At 37.6% G+C, this 24,211-nt stretch overlaps 1 protein-coding gene across 1 annotated transcript; it reads right to left on the bottom strand.

Annotated features, from left to right (window-relative positions):
* Positions 1–4,761: 4,761 nt before the first annotated feature.
* LOC138834136 (olfactory receptor 5G3-like) lies at positions 4,762–12,295 on the bottom strand. The gene is made up of 3 exons (XM_070032896.1): positions 11,385–12,295; positions 6,670–6,700; positions 4,762–4,770 (listed from the first exon to the last, which is right to left on the bottom strand). The coding sequence occupies exons 1-3, from the start codon at positions 12,293–12,295 to the stop codon at positions 4,762–4,764; spliced, it is 951 nt and encodes a 316-aa protein (XP_069888997.1).
* Between the last annotated feature and the right edge of the window lie 11,916 nt (positions 12,296–24,211).

Below are 24,211 nucleotides of genomic sequence, written 5' to 3'. Positions count from 1 at the left end.
TTATAAAAATAAATAAATAAATAAATAAATAAGAAATGAAGTTGAATGAAAGTTCAGAACTTAATTTTAAAAAATTAAGGATGTAATAAAAGGATGTAAAAGATGTATAAACTTTTCTGTCCTTGAAATAGAACTATTTGTGCTGGGTCTAGCTCAGTGTGCTTATATACAAGGCCCTGGATTTAATCCTAGCACCAAAAGTAAAGCATGGAAAAATATAGGTTCATTTGAAAAAAATTAAACTGTGGGACTTTTACTGACACAAAGAAAGATATGGCTAAATAATTAGGGAGTAAAATTCCCTTTTATAGATCAAAAAAAAATCTCAGCTACCAAGATTCATTTCCTTCTGAGAAGAAAGTTAGCTCATACTGGGAAAGCAAACACCTGCTTGACCATTCTTTAATCTGAACTAGCTGACACAAAGGAAGTCAGGAGAAGCACATCCATGCCCCGTGGATAAGCCGCAAATGCTAACAACCCTTTTCTTTCACTGACTAGTGCTCTTTCATTCAGTGATAAATCTTACTTTTTTTCTCACGTGTGGGCCTTCTAAAATCTTTTGGTTTGAAATTACACCAGTGGTGGAAACAGCTCATGCTTTTTTGGAAGAACTGTCACCTTGACATTGTGAAATTGTCTCTGTTTCTATCATAGACATGAAGTGTCAGGTTCCGAATGTGTCATTCCACATCTGTATTAACTCAGTGATTACTATGTGTCTGCTTTGATGCCTATACCTGACATTGATTTCTTGACCTACAACTTGTTTTGTTTCCAACCTATCCAAATGTTGCTCAATATTACTTTTTATCTAGACTCAGCCTTTGCCAATGACCCCATAAATGATTAAACTTTTAATTTGTTCCGTGAGATAAAACCAGTGGTTCCTGGGTGTGTGTTTTCTTTGACTGTGGTGAAACAATAATGATGATTGATCAGAAAAATGGGCTTGCTCTGGTTTTCTTAGGCTGATTGGGCTAGAATACTCATCCAATTCTTTGGATGATGCAATTACTGCAATTCCAACCAAATCTAAAAATGATTTCAATGACACATACTATTTTAAGGTTAATGGAAGGGAAATGCATTGTAGGACAGCCTAAACAGCCAAGATCAATTCATCAAAAAAGCTACTACATGAGTGAATTTGAAGAAAATAAAACAATGTGATACCAAAATTCGATCCATATCACTTGACTTTCTAAATTTCTAGCCATAAATACAGGATGAGAAATCATAAGAAATGGAATTATGATTTTCCTCTTAGGATGATCCTCTTAAACAAAGCATAAGAAACAGAAAAATAAGGTGTTCTTTGTATTATAAGTCTACAGGAATGCATGCCAACATGGACTATCTTAAAATTAAGACATTCACATTGGGGGAAAAATGTTGCCACACATATTCCAAAAGAATTAAAGTTAGGGCACACCTATATAAACATAGCAAATACTCATGGGGTGGCTGATCAAAGGTGCATAACATCATACCACAAGAAAGGAAATCTCAAAGCCCAATAAACTTGGAAAATGCTTCATCTCTCTAGTAATCACAGAAATAAGATTAAAATACCGATACCACACAATTTTCCCCTTAAGAAATATGAACACAAAGTATTAATGAGACAATGTGACATCAGTGGTAACTCAGACTTTGGGGGTTTGGAGGGTGAATCTCTTCGTTTTGATTTTCCACTACTTAACATTACAAGCTTTAGAGAGTATATCTAATGACTTAAATTACTTAATCTCTGCCCTGAGGAAACACAGGAAATAATAATGATGTCTTCTCCACCATGTTTAAAACGATGAAAACCCATATGATTCCATACAGATGTTCTTCAGGAGAGTAACTGCAAAATAAACATTGTTATAGTCATTCTAAGAAACACTGTACAGAAGTTTCAAAATTAAGAAGTTTTACATGTAGGTCCATGATTCTTTTCTTAACATACATCAAAAAGAAGAAGTAGAATAATGAACACAGTACAATATTATGAACATTGTTTAAATCCTCACACTTATCTTTCAAAATTCAGCTTTGAGTGTCAACAAAATAAAAGCATCTGGAAGGATCAATACCAAAGTAACATTTATTTGTCAAAAGAACCAGAGGACATCTTTGAGTGCGGTATGAGAGAGAACTCAGCATACCTGTGAGTTTTAGTTCTACTTGAAATTTTAAGGTTTTGGTACAAGGAGAAAGTACAAATGTATGATTCTGTGGTTTAAAATAATATAAGCTTGGCACTGGTGGCTCACGGAGTCTGGGCTCTGAGGATCACGGTTCAAAGCCAGCCCAGGCAGAAAAGTCCCCACGAGACTCTTATCTTCATTTAACCACTCAAAAACCAGAAGTGATGCTGTGGCTCAAAGTGGTAGAGTACTGGCATTGAGAAAAAATGCTCGGGGACAGCACCCAGGCCCCATGAACAACAAAATTAATAAATAATAATAATATAAAAACCTAACTAAAAGAAGCAACAAAAGCAAATTCTTGAGCTATTTTAGTAATTAACCAAAAGAAAAGAAAATGACTGTTATCACTCTAGGAAATAAAATGAGAGAAGACATTCGTAAACCATGAAAGTGAGAAAGATTCCCAAGCTATGTATGCACTCAGAACTCTTCATTTCTGAATTTCTAAGAAACTAAGAGCACACTAGCCTCAATTTGCTTTAAGAAAACTGAATCACACACATATACACACACAATATAATTGAAAACCACAGAAAGGGTGGCAAATTTTTTATGTGAATGATGGTAGTTATTTTACTTTTTAATGCTATTGTAGAGCTAAAGATAGTTTCTGTTCTGTAGTGTTAAAGATAATATAACTGGATTTGTGACACAATAAATTTGATAGTATAATACTGTGAGCAACCAAAAAAAATTGTGCAGTGAAGATTTTACCAGGCTGTACCATGTCAACACATTTATTTTTTACTCCAGCCTAAATAAAGATGAGAGTAGGCCATCCTTATTTGACAAAGCAAGCCACCAAAGCCCTGCATATGAAAAGTGGTGTGTTCAAAAGCCCAGATCTAGTGTTTCCTGAGAGGACTAAAAAAGTGACAAAGCTCTGTCTGAATTCAGAGCCACTTGGCTTTCAACAAATACCATTCTTCCAGGAGAGAACCTCAGATCTCTCAATATCCCAACCCAAACCCATTCCATACTGAAGTATATTTAACAGTGAAGGGGTTGGTGGTTGTCAAAAAAAAAAAATGAATGAGGTACCAGAGAAAGCATGAATAAGATCATGTACAAGAGCTCTCAAATATTTGCAAATTCTGCAAATTTCCCTTATTAGTATCCACACTCCCCTGCCTTCAACCTGACACACATATTCCAATGCAATATTGCATACTGACAGTATCATATGTAGAAGAAGAACTCCAGCTGCCCTGCTCAGGGATAATCATTATGTAAATGTGGTTGAAGGAAAGGTGAGGCTCAGGGTACTCAGAGATGGATTCAAATTGGCCACACGATCTCTCTGTGAATTTCTTAAGATTTTACAACACTTCTCGGTAAATTTCAACATGCTATTCTAAGCTATTATCATCTGACAGTGGATATTCCTCTAGGTCACATTTTAAATGGTAGTCGTTTTAGCTTTCCTATGAATATATGTTATTCATTTTTAATTTCTTGAAGGGTAAACAGAGACACAGAAATGGACTTTTTAAACATAAGCTAGACTTACATTGTGATGAACTCCTTTCATCTATGGAAATGTCTAGAAGAATTAAAACTGAAATCATGCTCCTTTGTTACCATGGAGCCCATCCTCTTCCCCTACCTGTGCCTCTGCACAGGAAAGAGATGAGACTTCATTGAAGTTACTCCATTTTATGTTTAATCCACTGCTAGTACGTGTTCATTCTGCAACAAATTGTTCCTTGCCGGCATTAAAGTTCCAGAAGCATTGCATCATTTTCCATTCTGGGAGAAGGTATGTCCCTAAAGTATGCTATACTTTGGGAATTTTGATGGTGAGAGAAGTAAATTAATCTTGCTACAATAAACTCCTTAAAACAAATTAATAACATAATCCAGTGGGACCAACTTATTTGTTCTTCATGTCGGACAGGATCATCTAAACAGGTGATCTAACTCGTATAGAGTTAGAATTCATGTAGACTTATAAAGTGCTTTCATGTAAGGATGTGACAACTGTTGAGTTTTCCCTGAAAAATCAATACAAAATTCCTGCAAATGCTGAGCCAAAATATATTACAGCAGAGAACTAGCCACCTAGATAACTTAAACATTTGGTTCCCAAAAGTCGGCCCTCTTAAAAGTCTAAAGGCCAAAGAAATTAATTTAGACATAGCTAGCCAAGTTGAGACAACCTAAGTAATACTGAAGAGAAGTCAAATCAAGTACACCTATTTATTTCATTGGAATAAAAATGTGTATATTTATACCCCCAGCCAATTCTTACTGTAAGTAAAGGTAACTATACCACTAATTATTTTTATGTTTTTTAAACTTCATATTCAATTTGAAATCCTGAATGAAATCTTTGCTGACTATAGACAAGACCTATTATGATTTTTTTGCCAGTAAATCCATATATTATAATGGGAAAAAAACTCATAGTACCACACAGGCATGTGATTTGGGGCATGAACAAAAGAAGTTCTGCTTTCTGTTTACAGTATCTATGATAGACAAAGAAGTAGAGACCTAAAGTAGACCAAGGTTTCTTAATCTTAATCTTCTATGGACCCATGAAGTGTCCACTATATCACTATGTTTTCTGCAGAACACAAAATTTAATCAAATGTAGTCTTATGTCCAAATTTTAAAAGGCACAACTAATATATTCTGTTTATGCCAAGTCATTCTTCTTGATGAGCTTATCAAGGACAATTTCCCATGTTTCTTAACTTGTTTCTATAGATGTGTCTTCCAGTCTCAATTTAGGACATCATTTAACTTGTTTCTCTGAAGAAACAAAGTTTTAGTGGGGAAAAATAAGTACTGGAGAATATAGAGAGAGTTATTCATGTGAATGAGCCATATATGCTTGCTAATTGCTGAAACTATTAAGAAACAGGGGTGAGAGTTACACAGGAATTCACTCAAAGTGTTTCTGTACTTCTAATTTAAATGACACTAAAATGATCAGAAAATATTTACCATAACCAGTTTGCAAACACTGCCTTCTCACTGTGTTCTTTGATATTTGCCTCTGGTAGCTCTATGCCGAACTCTTTTGAAGTCAGACAGTTTTATAACATCTTACATAACAGAATCAAACATTCAGTTATAACTGAATTCAGTTATAAATAATTTTCTTCTAATTTTAGTATAGGGAAACTAAAAAATGTGTTGCTTTAGCTAATTTGGTTACTGATCAATCGTAAAGCAGTAATAGAAAAATACTCTATGTAGTATATAATTCTTTAAATGGAAACACGCTATTTGTAGACACCGGAGGGAAGTCTGGGAAACCTTCATATCACATTGCAGAGTACATTATAAAAACTTCATCGATGAAAATTGTTAACAAGAGGATTCAATCATTCAAATTGATTCAGTGATAATCAAAATACAGTAATTTAAGAATGACCCTAGTCTCTGCCTTAAGAGTTAAATAGAAATAAATTAGTACATTCCTTTGTCCTGGGATGTATTGAATCATCAATACAGCAATTAACCATATGCTGATAAAATTCCATGAAATCCAGAAGAAAATCCTCCACTATAAACTGAGTGAAATTTAAAAAACGTAACTAACCTGCATAACCAAAGAGTAAGATCAGCTTTCCTTTACAAATATGTCAGATAGCTTACAACCAATGACAAGAGAAGACAGCCACAAAGGACAAGTGGCTGAGAAAAAGTACATGGGGAGGGGAAGGTGATAGTTGAGAATCCATCCAGATGAGAGTGATGATACCAAGACTTCCCAGAAAAGTAACAAGACACTCAACGAGAAGTGTCAAGAAGACAACTTGGAACTGAGGGAATTTGTTATACCACTGAACAAACAATCATTGCTGTCTGATTTCTCCATGTTAAGTCCACATGTTATTCAATTTTTACATTGATTACACACTATTTCACAGTGAAAATATCCTTTCCTTTATTTCTAGTAATGAATATTCATGTTCTTCTTTTAAAAACCTTTATCACTAAACAGAATGTGACAATATTGTTAAGCTTTGACTTATAAGCTCTCCTGGCCTAATTTCCAAATAGTTTTGAGTAAAACTGAATTGAGGGAGTTTAAAAAACAATTCCAAACACAGTTTGAGAGAAAGAATAATTTCTGCTATTCTGTAACACGAGGGGGTTGACTATAATTTAATATAGCATTATATATCTTATGGAAGAGGTGATCTGAAATACCCAAATATAAAGACACAATAAGGAAATGGAAATGGTAACTATCACAACTTGGTTAGGGTACATACACAGTTATACATCTGTTGAATAATCATACTAAACCTTGCAAATATTCACATTTTCTATGTATTAGGCAGAGCAAAACAAAAGCTCTAAGAAAATGCCATGAAATTACCACATTAAATGAAAATTATCAAATTCCTTTATGGTAATGAAACTATTCATACTACTGTTAGAACTATGTGAGTGGACAAAAATAGAATGAGAACTTCTTCAGCATCATTTTAATCTATGAATATTTTACCTTCAAAGAAAAGCACCATTTTTTCCTTTTGCTTCATTTATATAATAATGACATCGAACAAGATTTTCATATATTTTTGTTAATGTATATCTTTATGTTGGAAAACTGTTCATTTATCTACCCATTGACCGTGTGTGTGTGTGTGTGTGTGTGTGTGTGTGTGTGTGTGTGTGTGTGTGTGTGTGTGTGTGTGTGTGTGTGTGTGTGTGTGTGTGCTGGTCCTGGGGCTTTAACTGAAAGCCTGGGAGCCGTCCTTGATCTTTTCACTCAAGACTAAGGCTCAACCACTTGAGCCATAGCTCTGGTTTAGCTTTTGGTGAGTTAATTGGAGATAGATGAGAGAGTGGCTTCACACCACAATCCTCAGATCTCAGCCTCCTGAGTAACTAGGATTATAGCGTGAACCACCAGCACCCGGCTCTTCATTTCTCATATATACTTTAATCATATTCACCCTCTGGCCTACCCATTCTTATTGTCACTCTTCCTTTTCTCTGTGAATTTCCCTACTAGTTCCCTTTTTATTCCCGTGTCCATTTTGGACACTAAATTTAATTAAATTTTAGGAAGGCAAGTGATAGGCACTGTACTCAGATGCCAGCCAAGCCTTGAGTAGAATCTTGAGGAATTTTTTAAAATTTTATTTTACTGCAAAGATGCTGTACAAAGGGGTTACAGTTACATGATTAAGGTCATGAGTACATTTCTTGTCAAGCGTTGTTACCCCTTCCTTTTAGGAATTTTGTAAAAATATAAAATAAAGTAAAAAATCTGGGGAAAAAATTTTAGGAAAGCTTCTTCCTCCTTTTTTTAGGTACAAGATAAGGACTCAAACTGGGTACCTGATGCTTTCATTCATTGGCTAGGACTCGACCAATGGAGCCCCACCTCCAGCTACCCACCGGAAGTCTTCTTTTTCATCAATGAAGTATGATGCTTTAAGCTATCAGAACCACCACTGGACTGGACTGGTTTGCCCAGTGCATTCAGATGCCACATCACTTAAGAACAAGGCTCAGTTCCATAGTTCGCTGGCTGAGTCATTTTCCATAGGTTTCCAGTTTTTCTCTACCTTGTTCCCTGATGTCTAAAATTTAAATTAAAAAAGAGTAGTTTCTAGTTCATTTAGATTGTGGGAAGCTTTGTTGAAATTAATACATTCAAAAAGCATCAGTGTCCAGCAACCACAGAGTTACACTGTATTAGTCAATGTATTTATTATTGTAAAGGACCTGGAGCATACTTTAAGAGATAATACATAGGTTATAAAAGGGAAACAAAAGAAAAGCAGCAATTGGAAAGGGCTTGTCCCCCAGTAATCTAGGCATCTAGGTATGCCACATTCATTCATGTCCACCTATCTGAAATAGAATCTCAGGTACATGGCCACAAGGAGTCGTTGTGTCTTAGAAAGGCAATGGAAGAAACCAATAAATGGTAAATAGTTGAGAGAGCAGAGGAAACCCAGTAATACCTATCCTTAGATCTATAAAAGGAACAAAGAATTCTAATGTAGAGCCCCCCCCCATCCAAGAAGCACATAAGATCCTGCTTGGGTGGTGATATGGGGGAGAGATATTGTTCTCATTCTTCTACCAAATAACTGCAATAGCTGTGCTATGCCATATAAAGAGCCATTTGTAAGGCCTCTGATCCATGACATATACCAGTGACTTGCAAATATATTCTTTCCATTCCAGGTAGGAAAGAAGAACTGAAATCACCTGCATCCATGGAAACGTAGCATGTACTGAACAATAATAGTCATTTATGATTTTGACCCCAGGCAATATTAACTCTCCTATCAACTTTCAAAATATAATCTGGAGAGATGAACAGTGTTTTAGCACCCTCTAAAACATGATTCTAGTCCTCTATATTTATATTTATAACAGGATGTCCCGAGAAAAGATTGTGCAAGCAGTCCTCAGAAGTCCAAAGGCCCTAATAAAGCAAATGTGCTCTGGAGAGTAAGAAATAAATTGTAACAAGATATAGGAATTTGACATTTGGGAAAGCTTGCACTGGCTCCTAAGAGCCATATATTAGCAAGCCACAAGTAATGTGAGAGCCATTCTAGAATTCCACAGCATAATTCAACAAGAGTCACAGTGCCTCGCTATACATTGTGAGTGTGGCGGCGACACACTTCATGAACCAGAATGGTAATCCCACCATCATAAAAATGATAGCGAACGCTCCCAGCATTTAGTATAGTATCAAGGAGAAAATGACAGAGACAACATAGCAGCTTTGTCACTTGATACACATGAAAGAACAGACTTTATGACATGGAAAATGGTAATGGTGGGGAAAGGCAGCAGGAAGTACATCGGATCTACAATTGGAGGTTAATTCGGGTCCTCAGATTCAAAAGCCTGAATTGCGTGTCTTTAAGAAGTGGTGTCCTGTCTGTTTCTGTGCCTGATGCATAACACCATACGTACAGTCCGGCCCATGAGCTGGGGCTTGTCCTATCCTCTAGCAAATGAAGATAGACGGGCACAGCAGAGTTCTATCACAAAGCCCATATGGTGCAGCAATTTCACTCAGGTAGAAACAGAGAGTATAAGTCAACTGGAAATCAAAGTCTCTGAAGTCTCTTCTTTCCTCATTCTAATACATTCCTGCTGATGTCATCCATGTCCACAGGTCAGTTTCATCAAGAGTCATTCCAGGCAACACTTGCTGACCTACCATCCTTCAAAATGCAATCTGCAGAGATCTGGTCCATTTAGCCTTCCCTAAGACATGATGCTAGTCCAGTCTGGTCCATTTAGCCTTCCCTAAGACATGATGCTAGTCCAGTCTATTCATAGTAGAATAACCAGGGACAAGGTCATACAAGCAGCCAACAAGTGTTCTTAATGTCTGTTTGGGGGAAATTGCCATATGGATTGCCATGATGGCTAGACTCTAGTACATGTCTACCAACATTCATGACGTTCCTTTTCTCCCACATTCTCACTGACATCTGTTTTTAATGTTTGTTCAATTATGGCCATGTTGATGGGGGTGAGGTGGAATCTCAAAGTACCCTACCTTCCACAATCATTAGGGACCCCACATGCAGAAGCATATATACCTTTTACTCAATATAACAATGTTCCCTCTTTATTTAGCATGTACAACTTGTACAAAATAATAGCTTTCCTTATGAACATGCCTACAGATTTGTGATATACTTTGACCATTTTTAGCACTCTATACTACCATTTTTCCCTTCCAAGTGCACAATAGGCCTGTTTACCTTTCAAGTCCTCTTTTTCTCCCGAATTCTACATAGAAGAAAGATGTGATCCGTCAGGCACTGGTGGCTCACGCCTGTAATCCTTGCTACTCAGAAGGCTGAGATCTGAGGATCGCAGTTCAAAGTCAGCTTGGGCAGAAAAGTCTCTGAGACTCTTATCCCTAATAATCTACTAGAAAACCAGAAGTGGTGCTGTGGCTCAAGAGGCAGAGTGCTAGCCTTGAGCCGAAGAGCTGAGGGATAACACCCAGGCCCAGAGTTCAAGCCCCACAACTGAAAAAAAAAAAACAAAACAGAAGTGTGATACTTTTCCTTATAGAACTGGCTTATTTCTCTTGAAAAGAACATAATGTCAAACTCCATTTTTGCTGAATAATATGGTGTGTATATACCATATTTTCTTTATTCACTATTCAACGATGTGTGCTAATGCTGATTCCATAACTCTGATATTGGGCAAGTGATAAAATAAATATGGAGCCATAGGTATCTCTTTAATAAACTGACTCTGATTGGGTGTAGTAGGATCATTTGCTAGTCTCAATTTCTAAATTTTTGCATTACTTTTATGGCTAAAGATATTAAACATATTTTCATGCATTTGTTGAATATTTAATTTTTTGAATGTATATTCAGCAGTACACTCTGATCTATAGCTGGATATTTTCCATTCTAATTGTGGTTGCACAAAATAGCTCTAAGTCAGCCTATGAGAACTTAACTTGTTTTCTATTTTCTACATGACATTTCACATCACACATTTAGTTGTATGGATCAATTTTATTGACTCTATACAATGTATGCAAATGACAAATGTAAGAAAGCACATATTCTTTCATTTGTTATTTTGTCTTTAAGATTCTTTTCATGTTTTGAGCTATCTTGTATGAGGTTAGTTTTCTTGTCTGAATTAGAAGTTATTCATACTTGAGATGGCATAAATGCTCCTATAGATTTTCTTTTAGTATGTTTGTTTAATTAATATTCTTAAACCATCCCAACCTTATTTTAAAATATACATCATGACACAGAGAAATGCACAGATACAGAAAAAAATAACTAATAACTTTTCTTTTTCTGTTGGTCCTGGGACTTGAACTTAGTGCCCAGGTACTGTCCCTGAGCTCTTTTGCTCAAGTCTAGTCCTCTATCACTTGAACCACAGCTCCACTTCTGGCTCTTTGGTGATTAATTGAAGATAAGAGTCCCATGGATTTTCCTGCCTGAGCTTGTTTTGAACCTCAGTCCTCAGATCTCAGCCTCCTGAGTAGCTAGGATTACTGGCATGAGCCACCAGCATGGCTAACTTTTCCATTTTCAAAATAATGTGTGAATCGGAGGAATCAAGACTCTCATGAAAGCTGTAATTCCCATTCAACTTGATAATGTCGAATGATCACCTCACGGTATGAAACAAATAGAATTCTATCTAACTTTAACTATTAGAAAGTGCTTCCCGTCCAACCTTCTCCTGAATGCATCTTTTACCTCCTTGTTCCTCAAGCTGTAGATGAGGGGGTTCAACATGGGGATCACCACAGTATAAAACATCGAAATCACTTTATTGATATCCAGGGAGGAACTTGAGCTAGGTCGCACATAGATAAAGAAAAGGGTGCCATACAGGATGGTGACAGCGGTCAGGTGAGAAGAACACGTGGAGAAGGCTTTCTGTCTCCCACTGGCCGTCTGAATCTTCAAGACTGCCATCAAAATACACACATAGGAGGCCATGATGACGAGACCACTGAGCACTCCGATTGCTCCAGCAAAGACAAAGAGCACCAACTTATTCATCCCAGTGTCCACACACGCCAGAGAAAGCAATGGGGAAATGTCACAGAAAAAGTGATTGATCACATGTGGACCACAGAAGGGTAAGCAAAAAGTGAAAGTCGTATGGGTGGTGGTACTTGTCAAAGCTATGGCGTAAGACTCCACAATGAGCAGCACACAAGCCTGCTGGGACATGATGAGAGGATACAGCAGAGGCTTACAGATGGCCGTGTAGCGATCATACGCCATGGCAGCCAACAGGAAACACTCTGTTGCCACAAAGAGACCAAAGAACCACATCTGTGCAGCACAGCCTACAAAAGAGATGCTCTTTTTCTCTGCAAAGATATCACATAGCATCTTCGGAGCAATAGAAGAAGAGGAACAGAGATCTACGAAGGACAAGTGGCTAAGAAAAAAGTACATGGGGGTGTGGAGTCTGGGGTCAACCCCTATGAGAATGATCATCCCCAAGTTACCTCCCAGAGTGACTAGGTAAACAAAGAGAATAGTGATGAAAAGGACAGCCTTCTGACAGGGATTATCTGTGAGACCCAGGAAAATAAACTCAGTCGCTATGGTCTGATTCTTTCCTTCCATGGCCAGTTGCAATCTGTCATTAGGAAGGGGAAAAAAGAGAGATTGATTGTTTTCTCAAGCCAATTTCTTTACTGAGATCATTTGCATGTCTTACAATGACTGCCTTATTTTATTAATTTGTTTACCTGTGTCTTATCTCTTTTAGCTCTTTAGGTATACCCTCTTTGAACTCATTTATTTATTTGTATTCACTTAAAATTCTTGGGACATTTATCATGTCTTTATGCTGAGTACATTCAAATTCCTCTCATATGTATTTTTATTTAATTTTATTATAAAGATGATGTACAAAGGGGTTACAGTTATGTATGTAAGGCAGTGAATACATTTCTTGTCAAACATTATTACCCCATCTCATTTTCTCCAGTTTCCCTCCTCTGCAACCTCCCATCCAAGTAGCACAGTTCAATTCCAACATATTATCTTGTGAGTATCACTGTTGCACTGGTTTGCCCTTTGTCTCACCATTTTGTTGTTCTCTTTCCCTTCCCTAATTCAGATAAATGTATACACAATACCCAGGGTACTATCTATCCTGAAAATCAATTACATTAATAATATATATTCAATGCCAAATGTATCTTTTATCCAGGGAAAACTCTCATGACTATATTTTTGAGTGATTCATTAGCTAAAGAGCAGCAAATAAAATTAATTAAAACTCCTTGAAAGTAGATGATTATGTATAATGATATATATGAAATTATAACTATTATATATGAAATTTTTAAATTATAACTATTATCTGATGCAATTCCTCTATAAGGAAAGCAACATATCACTTGCATTACATAAGATAATTTTGGAGCTCAATGTTTAATATTTTCAGATAGGTAAGAATGATTGTACCTATTTGATCGGTGACAATTTCTAATATTATCTTGATCATTTGCCTAATTCTACTTGGGCATATTTTATCCACCAAAAAGATTATTTCAAGTTTTTATTGAGACTGTTATATACAATTACATACACATATACATATATGTACAAATGAAGGCAGCATACTGAAACCCACCAAATACTGTTTGTAAAAGTGTAGATGAGGGAAAGGAGGAAGTGAAATACAATGTAGAGGTAAACCTGTTTACAATCTACTGTACACACGGATAGAATCCTCACAATGAAATCCCCTCCTATGATGAATGTATACTGATTCAAAAATAAAATTTAAAAATGGTCCAAACTGCAACGTACTCACTTCGGTAATGGTTATCTGTTCAATACCTCTTTCCTCTACTTCAAAGGGAATGACCATTCCCTGGAAGGATAGAGGATTCTGTGTCCTTCGTGGCAGTGATTTTGTGACGATACATGACTTTCTGGGCATGTGTGAAGACATATATTCCCATCTTGGTGGGCCTGAGCAGAAAAAGATGATCCTTGACCTGCACATTGATTCATGTACTGCACAGACCAGGGACCTTTTTTTGGGGGGTGGGGTGTGTTACATTAATTTAGAGCTAGATCCCCTAAGAACTTAAACCTCAAGGGATTATACCTGGAGGGAAAAAACTAAGATAATCTCAATTACCATTTTGGCCAAGTACCATCTTATAATTATATCTTATTTCAAACAAAGAATTCCTAAGGAAACTGTGGTGTGTGTGTGTGTGTGTGTGTGTGTGTGTGTGTGTGTGTGTGTGTGTGTGTGTGTGTGTGTGTGTGTGTGTGTGTGTGTGTGTGTACTTTTCTTCTAGGATCTTCCTTGTCATGAAAGCCCTCATTTACTTTTAATTCCTTTGTTTTTTGTTTAGTCTTGTTTTTTGCCGGTCCTGGGGCTTGAACTCAGGGCCTGGGCACTGTCTCTAGGCATCTTTTTTGCTCAGGGCTAGCACTCTACCACTTGAACCACTCAGTATATACATAAATTTGGCCCTGCCTTGGGGACAGTGTCTGATCTCATATCTGAGCCTCAACTTTCTCATCTGCACAATCATCTTATTTGTGTAGCTCTTATAAGGACCAGATGAAAGAATACAACTCGTGAAGGACTCAGAACATAGCCCTCTGTGAAGGACTCAGCACACAGTACTCCATGAATGACCTAGCACCCCGTGAAGGACTCAACACCCAGCACCCCAGGAAGGACTCTTCACATAGCTGTTTCCCACATACTGTCATTAAAATTAGGGTGCTCTCATCAGTATCACCATTCGTTCCGATGCATGTCACAAAATGCACAAGTTCACATCTCATGGTTTAGAGGGGTGTTTCTTTTGTGGAGCGGGTCATCAGCCTCGGGGATTGCACTCCTAGGTTGGAGGTAGTGTCCTAAGATCTTTTCCTCAAGGCTAGAGCTCTACCACTTTGAGGCACAGCTCAGAGTCTCGCAGACTTCCTGCCAGGGCTGGTTTTTCTACCCTACCAGTTGATCAGCTGATACCCTCCAGTGAATGCTTTGGGTATCTAGGATCTTCACCCCCTCAGCCTCATTCACTGCCCACTTCATGTATGGTATCTCCTTCTCCCATGTCCGCACCAACCCACGCTCAGGTAGACCTCAGAGCTCTATCTTCCGCCTCAGAGCAAATCCTCTGAGGTGGACGGTGTGCACAGGCCTGCTGCCTCCATTTCCTTCCAGCAATTCTTTCTGTACCACTTTCAAGCCCCTGTATTGAATTTCAATAAGCAGCAAAGGGTTTGTGGATCGGCACTTGCCTGCAGCTGTCAGCATGGGATGATGCTGGACTCCAGACCACTGTGCCACCAACTCTCATTTCTTTACTAGTTCTGTGGGTGAGCCTGGAATGTCCATGAGAGGAATGTTAGATGATGTCATTCAGTCATCATCTTTCATTTTTTTGTGTGTGCCGGTACTGGGACTTAAACTCAGAGCCTAAGCACTGCTCCCTAGCCTTTTCATTCAAGGCTAATACTCTACCACTTGAGCCATAAGCCTACTTCTGGATTTGGGGCGGTTAATTGAAGATACGTGTCTCACTGACTTTTCTTCCCAGAATCTTCAAATCTCAGCCTCCTTCATAGCTAGGATTACACATGTGAGCCACCAGCACCTACTTGATTCCTCATTTTAAAGTCTTTTCTTTTCTTGCTTTTCAATTGCATGAAATCCTTATATATTTTTTAATATTAGCCCTTTATTAGATGTATGATTTGCAAATACTGTTTTTCAGTCCATAGAGTTGTCCCTTCACTCTGCTGATTTTTTTCCCTCTTGACAGAAGCTTTATGGTAGATACCACTGGATGTCTAATTTTGTTTTTGATGACTGTTTTGTGAATTATATAGAGAGAGTATTGTGCCTCTTTGGAGATTTTTCTCATATGTTTTCTCCTAATAACTTTACTATTTCAAATTATCTTAGTGAGATAAACACAAATTTCAGGTACAAATTGCTCTGTTCCTTACATATTTTAGTTTCCATGACAGCCTGAAAGTTTACAGAAGATGTAAATGATCATTGTGCAATTTTTTTTTTACTTAACCTCATTTCAGACCAAGAGTAAGAAATCCAAGCACAAGACCACCAAAAATTACTATACTTTTCTTTGTGTCAGAAAGCTCTTGCCTGACTGTGCATGGTAATGGATCATTAATAGCATTAGGTAAGGGTTTGGGGATGGCAGCCAGGGCAGGAAAGTCCACCCAAAAAACTGGAAATAAAGCAGTGGCCCAGTGGCAGAGCACTAGCCTTGAGCACAAAAGCTCAGGGACAATGTCCAGCCCTGGACTTCAACACACACACACACACACACACACACACACACACACAATCCCACTGAGGGAGAGAATTGATTGTCACTGTATGGACTTGCACTTGTATATCTGAGGGCTTTCATTGACACTGGTATGGCTATCCAAACAGGTAGGTAATCAACATCTCTCAAAGTCTTCCTCAAATATATACCTAGTAAAACTGGTGTTTCAATATCACATTCCCCTCCTTCCTTAGATGGCTTAACTCTGGAGTTCAGACTCTGAACTATCCTTAATTGCCATTGCCCGCTGTTATTTGTTAACTTTTTGATCACCTTCTTTGTCCTGTCTCATTTTCTTATCTCAAAGCACATTAAACCCCAAAGCACTTTATTCCGGCTTCAATCTTTGTCTCCACTTGTGCTTCTAAGAAACAGAAATTGAGGGATGAAACGTGGAGTAGCCTTTGAAACCTGACCAATGACAAGTAATGACCAGCAGGTGGCAGTGTGTCCACATACAAAGAGATGAGCCCTCAACCAGTCTACAAGGGCTCAAACTCACAATCTAAAAATCTAAGATGATGATGGGTTATCTAGATAAGCCTCAACTATTCCAGATTTGAACACCGGTACCCATGGATCTCTCTATGGTTTATAGGTAGATCACTGGGATATCTTTCAGGTCTTTGTTGTTTTAAAATAATTTTCTCCCCTGATACCCTTTGGTACCTCTTCCTTCTTAAAAAAATAAAAATAAAAATAAGTACTTTAAGTGAAAGAAAATTCGAATTTTCCAGAGTTTAAAACTGAGTAAAGCAAAATAATTGCGAGCAAAAACATAAAAAGGCACTTATAAAAGAACTTCCCACTTACACTAAGGAGACGTCAGATTAAAATACCGTTTTATTTAAAGTTGGAACAGACCCACTAGAAGAGGAATTTACAGAACTGAATCATAAACAAACCTCTAAAAACAGAGGAAAGGCTCAGAAGAATACAGAGTAAGAAAGCTAGCAATGTTCTTCCTGTATCTCTCTCAACTACTACCAAAAATTCAAAGTATGCCTATAGCTCTCTTACCCATTTCCATGTCCACAAAACAAACTTTACATCTCTTTCACCCCTGTGATTTCCCAGAGAGCCAGAGGCCCAGATTTGATTTCATGTCTATAAAAACCACATACATAATGATATCTCCTGGCACTCTATCTGTAAGAATTATTGTCTTTGCAGGTTTTGTGGTGTTTTGGGGGGCGGGGGAACTCACATATATCATTAGCAATTTAACACCTGTAAGTCCAATTGCCATTGAGATAAGATTCTGTACTCTGAAACCTAACTAGATGCTGGGTTAGAATTCCAGAGTTTCCCAAACTAAGTAAGGAATAAGACTCTTATCACAACTGTTCACCTTCCTTTGCTTCTCATCATTTAGTATTATGCTGGCTGTAGGTTTCTCATAAATAGCCTTTAGTGTGTTGAGGAATGTTCTTTTCTATTCCTCACTTCTCCAGAGCTTCTGTCATAAAATAATATTGTCAAAGGCTTCTCTGCCTCCATGGAAATGATTTTTGTCCTTGGCTCTTCAATGTGCTGTATTATATTTTCACCTTCCTCTTGGGAGCGTGAGAGGCCGGAGGACTCATCTTTCAAACACCAACCCATTTGCTTTGGGGGATGTTCAGCATGCATTTGTAAATGTATGTATAGATGTATGTATATGGCTAGGCCATCTGCCTACTTCCTAGACTTCATAGAGGCTGTTAATTTGTCTCTTTGCCACTCATCAGGTAATTAGACAGAGGAATGATAACAGAAAGAAGGCCCAAGCTCAGGTAGCAATGTAGATTCCAAAAGAAAAGGTAAGTTTAAAGTACTATAGAGTTAGGCCAAATGAAATGACAACTAAAAGCGACACACTATTTATTTTTCAATTCAAATCAAGTGTCTGGTTAATCTTTCATGTCATAGCTCCTTTCTCATATTTGGCATCACAGTGAAAAGTGACTGATGATAACAACTTAACACAAGGGTCTTACCGCTTCTGTCAAGTATTTTTGGGTGAGGAATATATCCATGGTCAGAAAAAGGAACAAAAGTAAACCACATTTGAGACAAAGAGATGATACGTGGGTAAAATATTCTCAGTTGGTGACTCTAAGTGATTAGTTTAGAGATGTTTACTCAGAATGAATTCTTGTTTCAACTTTGCTATAGGTGGAAATATGTCCAAATAAAAAGTTTAAAAGGGTAAGGAGACTAACATGTTTGATGAAAATAACAAAATACCATGTTAAGCTTAGGAACCCCCTTTCAAAAAAATAAAGTCATCTCTGGGACTCCTTTGACTTATGTATATTTGCCATTTTGTCTGTGATTTCAGCAAATTACTTTCAAAATCCAGTTTTGTATGGAGGTAGCATTTGCATTGAAGGAGAAAACTTGATGTCTGTATTAATCCTTTTACCATATTTATTTGACTTTTAAAAAAGATATTGCTTGTGTTTATTTTCAGTAAATATTTTGCTATGTTGCTTGGGGGAACAAAACACATTCAGCTGAAGGTCACTCCCTAGATTAAAGAATTTAACCTCTTATTTTACATATAAGAAAATAAGGACTAATTCACACAAACTTCCTGTCCTGTGATCATGCTACTCTTTGGTGGCTTAGCTCCCTGTAAAGCAAGAAGACACAAATACCCTGCAAAATGACCTCCATATGAACAAAATTAAGATTTCATCAAGAGGAGAATTCATCAACTTAAATTAGATGAATACTCAATGACCTTCCCAAGTTCCAAAATGGATTTGTGGTCCCAGTAATCCACATCATTTGAAATTCTCTGAGGTTTCTGCTTAAAATATATATGCAAACACCTAATACACCTGACTCACCTACAGACAAGCAATGCTTGACATGCCACATTTAAAATAGCATCACTTTAGCTCAAGGGTTTATACACCTGCTACATTTGGAATGCAAATACACCCGTGAAATATTCTACCCAGTCAACATTTGAATAACTCTTCAAAGTAAAAGTATTTCTTAAGAATTGCTTGTTAACTCACATCTTTGATGATGTGTTTAATAAGTTCCTACTTTCATCAGAGACTTGCTGAGAGTTAGGAGTGAATGAGTCAGGTGGATTGTCTTCACAGATTTTCCAGTTTATCAGGCCACAGAATAAAATGGATCGTGTCATCTCGACTCTGGGAGGAAAAAGGTGCTTAGGTAGATGCAGAGGAGTGAGGACTGATGTTACTTAATGGACATAAGTGAAGTTGAATTGGGAACTCAGGAATTGGAACTCAGGCAAAGCTTCATACTTGCTAAGTGGCACTTTATTATCTGAGTCTTGTCTCTGGTTTGTTTTGGTTATTTTTGAGATCAAATCTCATTTCTTTCTCCAGCATTCCTATACTGTATTCCTCTTATTAATCTGTCCCAACATAGTTGGAAACACAAACATGTACCACCACAACCAGCTTTTCTGGGTGATATTGGTTCTTGCAAAAACTTTTGCTCAGGCTTACCAGAAATGACAGCTCTCCTAGTCTCAGTCTCCTGTGTCACTGGGATGATAGGCAAAGGCCACAGCAACGCAGCAACTGAGGAAGATGGAGTCCCATCAACTTTTTTTTTCCCCCAGCTGGTCTCAAATCATGAGTTTCTCAATCTCTATCTCCCAACTAGCTAAGTTTACAGGCATGAGTCACCAGCACCAAGCTTAGAAAAGTTTCTTAAAGGAGTCAACATAAGTCATTGATGAGGTAGTATAAAAAATTATGAGGCTACTGTATATGTAAAGGATGTGGCAAGAAGGTAGTATGAAGGGAAGATATGAATAGAAAACCAGGTGTTTCACTACTACGCTGTTGGTGGATATATCAACTGGTTTGACCACTCTGAAAAGCAGTACATAGGTTCCTCAAAAGACTAAACACAGAGCTTCCTTATGACCCAGCAATTCCACTCCTGAAGATTTATCCAATAGGCCACAAACAACACCACACTAAAGCTACTGGCACAACCATGTTCATTGTAGCATTGTTTACCATAGCCAAGATATGGAATAAACCCAGATGTCCCTAAGTAGATGAATGGATCAAGATAATGTGGTACAGGGGCTGGGACTGTGGCTCAGTGGTAGAGTGCTTGCCCAACATGAATGAAGCCCTGGGTTCTATTCCTCAATACCACATAAACAAAAAAATAGCTACAAGTGGCACTATGGCTCAAGAGGTAAAGTGCTAACCTTGAGCAAAAGAAGTTTAGGGACAGTGCCCAGGTCCTGAATTCAAGCCCTTGGACTGGAAAAAAAAAATGTGAAAAAGTAAAGAGAAAATGTGGTATGTATACACAATGGAATTCTACACTTCCATCAGAAATAATGACATTGCCTCATTCATAAGGAAATGGAAAGACTTAGAAAAAATTATATTAAGTGATGTAATCCGGAGCCAGTGAAACAGAGATTGCATAGTTTCCCTCATTTGTAGTAATTAAAATGTGCCTATAAGTCTATAAGTAAACATGTCAAAAAACAAGTCAAAAACAAGTCAAAAAACATAATCACATTTGGACATGATAAATTAAACAGGACTCTAAATATTCACACAGTGAGATCAAAGGAGAATGTTGTTAGGAAAGGATCACAAAAGCTCAAGAGCTATGTGCATATGATAATATAAAATGATATTTATTGAAATTAACTCCAAGAAATGGAAACAAGAAGTTTTTTATTTTATTTTTTTGTATTTTTTTGTTTTTCCCCTTTTGTCTTTTTTTGATTTCTGTACTTTTTGTCTTATATATAAGCTCATCTGTTTGGGGAAGAGTAAGGGGGGAGCCCAGAAATGGTGGAACAAAGGGTGAACTAATTCAGCAGTGATACTCACCATACACTATGTTGGAAATGAACTATACAACAATGAACTTGTGAGGAGGAAGAGCCAGAAGGGAAAAAAATTGGGAAAAACCAAGGGTGACACTGTTCAAAAAGGAATGTACCTGACCTATGTAACTATAACCCCTATGTACATCACCTTTACAATAAGAATAAATTTAAGAAAAGAAAATCAGGTGTTTCAGTTGTTCAAAGAATGATTTCATTTTCTGCCTTTTGACCTAATGTAGGTAGATCTTAGATGCTAGAGACGTGAGCTGAAAACTTGAATGGATCCTTAAGAATATCATATTCCATAGTGAATACAAAACAATATGATGCCTTATCAGTCAGCTAACTAAAATGGTTCATGAGATGCCACATGGGTGTATTCTCAACAAAAGCAAAAGGTAGAAGAAATCAGAAGCAAACACAAAAGTGGCCCAAGATTTCCATATTCAACTTCTAGGATCTTTTCTCTGTTGATTAGGAAGTACTTTGGTATCTGAGTCAAGAATTACCAAGGTCGGTAGAAGAGAACAGGCTTGGGAAGCCAGAGCCTGGTCTAAAGTGCAAACCTTGATACAGAGCTGCATGCATAACTTGACTGGACAACGAAAAACAAAGAAGGAACCAAGAGAACAAAGCAGAAGCTAATTGCCAATCATTATTCGGTCTTCTGCTTCTTTTTTTACCTTCCCTTCCTAGGCTTTGAACCTCAATCCTCAAATCTCAGCCTCCTGAGTAGTTCAGATTACAGGTGTGAGCCACTGGTGCCCAGCTCATTCTGTCTTCTTACTGAGCTAACAAACTTATTTACAGTTGTTCACTTGGCCAGTTGCAGATGTTAGCCTAGAAATATGTGTAATTATTAGGTTGGATTCATTCTTGTGGGTAAAGGGTCATTTCTGAAAATAAGTAGATGACTCCAACAGGCCGCCTTACATTAATTAATTATGTCTTTGTGCATATAATCTGTGTTTCTTCAAACCAAAAGAAGATCTTTAAAGAAACGAGAGGAAATATACCTTCTGTCTCTTTTTGTATCCCCTTAGCCCTACCTTTCTTCCATTCAAATACTTCCCTCTTGTACTCTGGCATCCTCCCCTTAGCATCAAAGTTAATTATGATAGTCACTAGTACATTTGATCATAGATGACTACCCTTGTCTTTTTGGTGTATTTCCACCAACTTCTTTCTAACTTCTACAATTTTCTGGCACAAAAGAAAAAATCACAGTTTCTCTGCCAGCCGTGGATAGAAAAGCTTTTAACTTTCTGCCATATTTACAATGATATACTTTGGCTTTTTCTCTCTTTCTTTTTTTTAAAATTGTCTTTAAGTAGTTGTACAAGTTGCCATTTGACAGAGCACTTTACCAAGATGATACATCTTGATCTACAACCCTGGGCCTTGTCTACTAAGGTCAGGATGGGTACATATGACACACTGAAGTCACTTGGAACAACTACTTTCTACTCAGACTCCAGAGATTTCCTAATGGTACAAAGATACATAGGCCCAGAAATGCCTCTATCTCTGATATTTTACAAGGGCTTCTCTTAAGGGCTCTTGATGGGGCTCAACTCCATTAAAATGGCTAGCTCTCTCAAATAATGACTCACTGCTCTTAAAACAAGGTTAGCCAGGATACATTCTAACAAGGATTTGGATGACAAGTTAGCAATTCAGGTCCCAGCTTGAAAAACCACTAAGGCATGCCCTTTTTCAACCACAAAAAAAAAAAAAAAAAAAAAAAAAAAAAAAAAAAAACCCACTCGTGAGCAAGAGGGCTCACATTAAGCAATAGTTAACCAGGACTTATTAAATAATGTTGAGACTTTACTCCTTTGCCAAAGAGTCAGCTGTTAATTGGATCTAAATATGACTTCGGAATGCATAAAGCAAATCACACTTGCACACACAACAGGATATAGAATTGAAGGAATGAAGTCCAAGTCAAGGAGGGCCACTTCAAGTAGAGATGAGTAAATGCTATCCCCACCCCACTTGCAGCCTGAGTCCATGCTACAGACCGCACGTCCCGACCCTCCCAGCCCTCTATGGGAGGCCATCAAGGAAATGGTGAGTCACGTAACCATGTACACTCACTCTCTCAGAAATTGGAAGTATGGAAGAACAGCCCCATACCGTGCTTCTAGAGATGGGTTCACGGTAGCTCCTTGGCTATTTTTTCCTATCCAAGAGTCAGGTTGTAGAGACAGACTAAATTTTAATTCTGATGACTGTTCTCTTGAGAAAAACAATTTTCCAACTCAAGATTTTTCTCGGTGATGCATGCTCCACCCAGTAGCAATTCTAGAATTATCAGGGATGAGTACAGTTTAATAGATGGTGGCAGAAGAAAAGTATGTAGACCACTCACTTTACAGGAGTAAACGAAGATTAATAGACAGTGGTAGGCATCATGTCTGGGTGAGCACCTTTCTTTCTTCAGCTTCTCAATCCAGGCAAAACAGTGAGTCTTTGCCATATTCTCTAGAGTAAGATCAGGAATGGTATGAGCAGAGCCGAAAAGGAAAGTATCAGAGTAGAAAATGTATTACCCTCTCGGAACTGGAACAAAACAGTGTATGTAAATCATCTGGATAGATCATCATGAAGAAGGAAAAAACTGAGTGGAAGCAGTAGAGAATGGCAAAAGAGATTAAAAGTGGGACACCGAAATAGGAGGAAAAAAACTTCTCAAGCATGAAACTGACTGGCTTCTCTAAGTCATGAGTGCTAGAAGATTCCAGTAGGTAAGTACTTTTAATTTTATTTTAACATATTTTAGGTGTATTCAGAAAGTTAATAAGATTCTTATCTCCAATTAACTACCAAAATGCTGAAAGTAGGACTGTGGCTCAAGTGACAGAGTTCCAGCCTTTAGTGAAAAAGATAAGGAACAGCATCCTGGCCCTGAATTCAAGCCCCAGTACCAGCAATCAGGGATTCATGAAAGGGCTGGTGTCCTTGTGGCTCTCAATCTCAGTCCTAAAAAATAATAATAATTACTGTCCTTTGACACATACCCAACAATGGCAGGGTCCTAGGCAATTCTACTGCTCTGTTCTCTACAGGTATCTATAATTTTCTTATGCCATTAATTTTTTATATCACCTTCTGTCCATATACAGAGAATCTTGAGGGAGCCTAGCATTTTCCATAATTTATGAAGCTTTGTTGTTTCCTATTTGCTTTGTGGGTTTTTGGGGGAGGAGAGAGACAAATAATTTCAAAATATGGCCTATGGAGAATGTAAACTCCCGGCATTGGAAAGTGGCAATGAAGAATAATAAAAAATTTGGAATTTATGGTTCTCAAACTGAAAACCAAGAGTTTGCTGGAATGTAAAATTCAGCA

The sequence above is a fragment of the Dipodomys merriami genome, unplaced genomic scaffold (genome assembly GCF_024711535.1).
Source record: "Dipodomys merriami isolate MVZ:Mamm:240054 unplaced genomic scaffold, mDipMer1.0.p SCAF_21, whole genome shotgun sequence".
Taxonomy (NCBI): Eukaryota; Metazoa; Chordata; class Mammalia; order Rodentia; family Heteromyidae; genus Dipodomys; species Dipodomys merriami.
This window is presented reverse-complemented; position numbering and strand designations above follow the sequence as displayed.

Coding starts and splice junctions, on each gene's coding strand:
- LOC138834136 (XM_070032896.1), bottom strand. CDS start 12,295: ATGGAAGGAAAGAATCAGACCATAGCGACTGAGTTTATTTTCCTGGGT. Junction 6,701..11,384: donor AAAGATGCATTCAGGAGAAG/GTTGGACGGGAA, acceptor ATATAAATGAAG/CAAAAGGAAAAAATGGTGCT.